General features: G+C 47.8%; 1 protein-coding gene across 1 annotated transcript; it reads right to left on the minus strand.

Annotated features, from left to right (window-relative positions):
* Nucleotides 1-3,980: 3,980 nt before the first annotated feature.
* Nucleotides 3,981-6,202, minus strand: LOC119436683 (aquaporin-10). Its single transcript, XM_037703646.2, has 2 exons — nt 5,733-6,202; nt 3,981-4,581 (listed from the first exon to the last, which is right to left on the minus strand). The coding sequence occupies exons 1-2, from the start codon at nt 6,120-6,122 to the stop codon at nt 4,090-4,092; spliced, it is 882 nt and encodes a 293-aa protein (XP_037559574.1). The 5' UTR covers nt 6,123-6,202; the 3' UTR covers nt 3,981-4,089.
* Between the last annotated feature and the right edge of the window lie 426 nt (nt 6,203-6,628).

Consider the following 6,628-nt stretch of genomic DNA (forward strand, 5'->3'; position numbering starts at 1 on the left):
TTCACATTATTTAGCCGACATCATCTAGAAATTTGAATGCTCGGGCTTAACTCTGATCGTGAGTGTGGGGCTGATTCTGGACGTTCAGGAAACGTTCGCCACCATCCTCAATAAATATGTCATCGATAGAGTTGACTCTTCTTTTTTAATTCTGAGGTTTTACGTGCCATGACCACGGTATGATTATGAGGAACGTCGTAGTGGGGGACTCTGGATTAATTTTAACCACCGGGGGTTCTTTAACGTTCACCCAGTGCACGGCACACGGGCGTTCTTGAATTTCGCCACCCATCGAAATGCGGCCGCCGCGGCCGGGATTTTATCCCGCGCCCTCGGGCTAGAGTTAGTTCGAAACTGCTATTTGTCTTGGTTAAATAATGCCAGGTTTTTGGCACTGAAAGAACTGTCAGAGGTTCTGACCTGTGAACATTCTGCAATTACAGAGGGCTGATCATCAAACGTGGCGAAGTGCATGATGCGCCGCTCCCTTCGTTGGGTTTGGAGCGTTCCTTTATCCATACAAACTAATGCTCAGTGAAAAAAGGCCCAAAGTGAAACGCTAAAATCTTCTATGGAGCTTGTTTGTCACCGATTTCACATGTTTTCCCGCGGTGTCTAGTCACACTAGATTTCAGATAAATCTTGTTACCTACGCAACGTGCGTCGTTCCGTTTTAATGACAGAATAAGGGGAATTTCACAATGCAGGGGTTTAGTGGGCTGTGTCCCTTAGAAAATCATAATTTATTCAGAGATGCACAGCGGAAGGTCTTATTGAGTGTATACATGCATAAATGGCAGTAATTGACGCCCATGTAGGCCTTAAATGGCAGCTTTAATGCCTACTATATAGGCGCTTAAAAAAATACTTTTCGTGCCTAAACAACCGGCCTCTAATCATGCCACATTCTACAAGATGTGCATCAGTATCTTATTTTCGATACGTCATTTGAAGTATTGCGTATGTTCAGATACGAGATACACCTATCGTATTATCCGCGAAGACACCCCGAGTCACTGAATTAAGGCTAGCGAATGGCGGCAAATAAAGCTTATTATACGAGACGACAATTGTACGCTTTCATATTTATAATAGGATGAATAGGCGTAGGATGGATAACCGATGGACCATTAGAGTTACAGAATGGGTACCAAGAGAATGGAAGCGCAGTCGAGGACGGCGGAAAACTAGGTGGGGTGATGAAGTTATGAAATTTGCAGGCGCAAGTTGGAATCAGCTGGCGCAGATTGCAGGGAGAGGCCTACGTCCTGCAGTGGACATAAATATAGGCTGATGATGATTTCTAATTTCTAATAACCAAACACGATTAGGAAAATAAACAATGCATAACATAGCCCCTCCTAGAAATTACGCACTTGCAAACTTTACCGATTGGCGAGTGACAGTGCGCCCTGATTATTTTCAAAAAACAGGATGCTGTGCTGTGCTATTGCATCAACAACGAGAGGCCAAGTGACCCTAAAGTAAGAGCGATCGTCATTGTGCGTAAGCGGAGTGTATGATCCATCAGCTTAAGGGATTTGAGGCCAATATAATCAGTACCTAAAAACACAAATTAGCTTATTATTTTAAGGGGCACGTTGTAATGGTACACCTGAAGTGAGCCAGTGCTCACCGCATAACGTTTTGCTATAAACTTGGTGCCGCTTGAGTGTACAAGCAGTTTCAAGCAATGCGGACTAAAAGGTCGCGTAAAATGCATTGTAATGCATTTTACGATACCTTTTAATCCGCATTGCTCGAAACGGTTTCAGTTAACAGTTTCCCTTACTGCATTTTCCACAGTGCAGAAACATCCTGTCGGAAGCAGCAATGCATTTCGCTGCATATTTGCATTGAGTGCACTTTGCACGCATTGGTCCAGTCACTGCTAAATACCCGCACAGACGTTCTGTAATGGAATTCGAAGCGAGGTCATCTCAAAAGTCCTCCTGTGTCCACGCAACAGAAAACGTTTTTAACTTTTTTTTTTTTTCTGCTGGTGCCACTGACGGCTTTTCCACCAATGGGTGGCGGTGATTGAAAGGTGGTTCCTGTATCTGTTATAGGGTCCTTCGTATTCGGTTAAAATCCGACGTCTCCCCTAATTTTGCCCTTTTGTAAAGAATAATAAATGGCGTGCGGTGTCACAAACTAATTGAAGGTAGTGAAGATATATCATATTACTGTCGTTATTAATTTATTTGAATGTGGTATATGTCTCGTTCTCGTTTAACACTCAAGCGAAAACTGGTATACATAAAGGTATAATACATTCAGCACGTGCCGGCCTTCAGTGTTCTAAAGCTTCTTGCTTTTTAATAGCCGCATTTAAATTAATACTATCGAATGGCGCATTACGTACACATTACGTATGATGTACACAGCAGTAATGCGCTAGGAAGCAAATTAACGCAGCGCTAACGTTGAGACGATGTTTACCTATAACAACTTGACGTTCAGAGAAGTGGGACTGATTTGTTTAGGTGGTATTGCATTAATTTTGTTGCAAGAGAGTGCATTGAGACACGGTAAAACAGCACAACACACAAGGAAGACTAGCCGGACAGTTACGTGTAGGATATATGCACAGAAAAGCTCCCCATACACCTGAGTGTGTGTGTGCGTACGTCAACGAGCGTTCGTAGTACAAGGAAGAGCATCACACCTGCGATGCACACCCTTGCGCACTATTTTTATACGTTTTTTTCTTTTTCTTTTGGTGAATGTGGATTCTTATTACAATGCATTATTAATGCGCGACGACGAGGATTTGTAGAGATATGGTTCGTCATATAATCTGCGAGCTGCTGTTTGCCATTACATGTTCGTGTGAGTGATTTCGCTCGTTTAAATAGAATGTGTCCAAAAGAAGACCACTGCTTGTGTTACTTGCTTTTAAAGCTTAACCAGAAAAAAAAAAAAAACGAAGTTTGGACTGCAGGGCAACAAAGCGCTGGTTTCTCGCCGGCTTTCGTGCCAGACAACTAAAATCCCGATTTCTGCCCGGTTGTCCTCTTTAAAACAAGCACCCAATTTCTACCCTCCAAATTTCAACAAATATAAAACCAGAAAACGAAAAACCCTACGTATGCAGCGGACCCGCGGTGGGCCTCATCTGTTGGCGGTCCGGAAGCGTACTGTTTGTGCACCGCCTCAGCAGCCCTCGCGGCCGCCATGCACTCGATGCCAAGCTGCTCAGCATCAGGCAAGGGCGGAACACGCTTGGCTGTTGCCGCGAACTGATCCAATTCATGCATGCGGGCGCCGCATCGAAAGTTTCAAAGTTCCGCCGCTGTCGCATACAAACCGCACCGGCCAGTTAACACACAGACATGGCCGTCGAACGATATGCTTGCTTACCAACTGCACATGTTCAGAAACAGCAGCAAAAAAAAAAAAAAAATGGAAACGGAGAAACGCAAGGCAGACGAGGACTCAGTGCGTGCGCCCCACGCAGCACCGCACTTTGACCCAGCACGCAAACCGGCAACAGTTATTCGACAGAACAAAAAAATCGGCAGAGCTAGCAACGCAACTTTGGAGCGCGTGTGTGAATTTTGTCGATAACAAATGCTCTGCGAGAACGCCTAATTCCGTAACGTAAATGTTAGCTGCAGATCATGGTTTCCGATTTTGGACAGAAACTTGCTAGGCGAGGCCATGTTATGGCACCAAAAACCGACAAGCACACAAGTGGCGCACGCGCGCGCCTTGTGCAATGTACAGATTTAGAATTGAGATTTGGACCAGGTTTCGGAGCTGAACAGAGCTGCGCGCGCTGGCTATAGTAGCGGACAATGTGGCGTAGTCTCGAAAGCGACATATTTATAGTATAGTTCGGACCTGATGTACATACATGCAATGCAGTATTGCTGTAGACAGGGGCGTAACCAGGGGAGGGTTGGGTGATTTAATAAAATTGTGTAGCGAGCATGAAGACGGCATGTGCGGCTTGCATATACGAGGGAGGTCCAAGGGTATAAAATTTTATAAGCGTATTTTACTAACCTGTACAACAAAGAAATATTAAAACTCAACAGGTAATATTAGGCTATGCATACGTCGGGAGGCCGGTGCTGTTCCGTCTTAGGAGATCAGTTTAGGACTGCCGAGCAGCGGTTTTCTTTCGGATGCGTCTATTTCATCATCGGCGCGCCAGTGGTTGTCGACGGCGAGTTTGTAGACCCAGACTCCGATGACGGCACCAAGGTGCGGGCCGACCACAGGTACCCAAAACCAGTTGTAGGCACGGAAGGAGAACACTGCGGAGCCCCAGCCTGCCATGGCCGTAAAGATCCTTGGGGCAAGATCTCGAGCTGGGTTGAGGGGGTTTCCGCAGTTGTACGAGAAGGCGTACATGCAGGCGGAGACGGTAAGGCCTACGAGGAGGGGCTGCTGGCCGCGAGACACCTCCATGTTACGGGTATCCGTGATGGCACAGATTCCAACCAGCAGCACTGCCGTGCTGACGATTTGATCCAGGAGGCACGTAAGTGTTGAGACCCCGGGCGCAGGGAAGCAGGAGAACACCGGAGCTGTGGCGTTGATGCCGTATACAGTCGTGAGGTTGGCGTCAATCTGCGAAGTGGCAAGCACCATTCGAACAATTATGGCGCCGTGATGCGCCGTACCATAAGGCATGAAATGCAACGAAGAGGGTGAACTCTAGTGATGCAGTTAATCGGTGCTCATTACGAAGCCGGGAGGCGAGGAAATTGATGGAGTGCGAACACACCAGAACAAAAAGACGGGGGCGTGGCCGCGGCATCCTCACCGCTTTGAGAGGTATTCGAGGGCAAGAATGAACGAATAGGTGTGCGAGAGTTGTGGCAGATTTTTTAAATACAGACGTCAAGGCGAAGGACAGACGTTAACGCCTGACGAGGGGACTGAAAGGTAGGTTTGGAAATGCATATGAACGAAAGAGGACAACGCTCGAGCAATTAGCTGCAATCGCGTACCAAAGGAACCTCAACAATCGTTACGTTGAGAAGTCGAAATGTCAACAGCGCGAGGGAAATATAGAATGAAGGACAAGCCAAAGTAAAACCGCGTCACTAAGGAGTGCATGCCGACAAGCTGCTCGAGCACGATACTGAAGCCCACTTGAGATGGGCGCTATTCTTTTCTGTCGAGCTTAAATTTCTTAAAGGGAAGCTACAGGGAAAGATGATTACTGCATTAGGAAATTACGCACTCTTGCACAATACCAAACACACCACTCGTACTATGAGAAGCCGCTTGGCAAGCCAGGAAAAGTGCCAATACGAAAGACCAGTCGTGTCGCCTCCTCGAAGTTCCCGCACTAGCTCACAGTGACGTCATTGATATTGATAGAGCCTTTTAGAGCCTAGTTATTTAGCGGTAAAGACTGACGACACTGTGGCCTAAAGGAGCCAAACATACATGACAAGTTTCGGAAACTTTTACCGAGCCAACCGGCCCGAATACGAAAAGAATACTTTGAAATGCGTGACGTCACAGTGACGGACCGGCGTAGGTGTTGCGGCGAGAAATTCAGAAACTTACCATTGTCTTATATTCGGCGTATTATTTCTAAATTACCGACAGCAAGAGCTTTCAAAAAATTATCAGTCTAAAGCGATTTAGTGTTTTGACTCTCAGCCTACGTAACATGGTAATGACATCACGTCGAGTATTGAGCGAACTCGTCGCGTGACCGACAAGTTGACCGAGTGCAAACGGAAGTGCGACGATGGCAGACTTACCTGAACAAGACCATCGACGTACACGAGGTAAACGAGGCAGGAAGCCAAGAAAGCACCCACGTACTGCGCTGCCACGTACGCAAGTACCTTACACCAGGCAAGCTTGCCGACGGTAGCCATGGCGACCGTGACGGCCGGGTTCAAGTGGGCACCGGACACGCCTCCCGCGACCAGTACTCCGAGAAAGACAGCGAGACCCCAGCCCAGGGGTCCCGCGGCGAGGCCTGTGGAGCCCAGCTGGAAGACCGCGAGCGAGGCGAGGACACAGTCGCCGACCAGGGTGAGCACGAGGGTGCCCACCATCTCGGCAAGCGCCTGGCGAGCCAGCGGCTTCTCGATACAGCAACCGGACACTCGTCGCCAAGCGCGGGTCACAGCGTTGGGCTTCATGGCTGCGGCTTCCTCTGCTGCTGCTGCTTACCGTGTCCTTGCCAGCCCTGCCCGCAGCACGCCAACTGATCACGGAGCCTCGTTGCTCGCGCTTTATATAGCTACATAAGTTTCCGTGGTGCAAGTCACGGGGGACGCTTTATCGTCGTATCATCAATCCTACGGAACCATACATATCCGTATCAGTACCAGCCGACTGGACTGCCGCGTCCTAGCTTTGATAGAAACGGGCATAGTAAACGGGCTATGTATCGAGGCTAACTTGATAACCCCTCAGTGCTCATGCGCAGTTCCCTCGCGCGTTTTGTCATCACGAGAAGCATGCACTGAGATGAAATCATGCCGTTTTTGCATGGGCCAGTGTCTTTAAGCGCACTGTTAATGCGACGGAGTACGTCGCATATAGCAATTGGTGATGTACATACGTACACACTTTCCCACAGCTGCCTCCAGCCTTTGTTCTATCTTGCAAAAAGACCGCATTTCAGAGTTGATAGTTAGCTGTT

This window comes from Dermacentor silvarum, chromosome 1 (assembly GCF_013339745.2).
Source record: "Dermacentor silvarum isolate Dsil-2018 chromosome 1, BIME_Dsil_1.4, whole genome shotgun sequence".
NCBI classification, from domain to species: Eukaryota; Metazoa; Arthropoda; class Arachnida; order Ixodida; family Ixodidae; genus Dermacentor; species Dermacentor silvarum.

Coding starts and splice junctions, on each gene's coding strand:
- LOC119436683 (XM_037703646.2), bottom strand. CDS start 6,122: ATGAAGCCCAACGCTGTGACCCGCGCTTGGCGACGAGTGTCCGGTTGC. Junction 4,582..5,732: donor ACGTCGATGGTCTTGTTCAG/GTAAGTCTGCCA, acceptor GCCACTTCGCAG/ATTGACGCCAACCTCACGAC.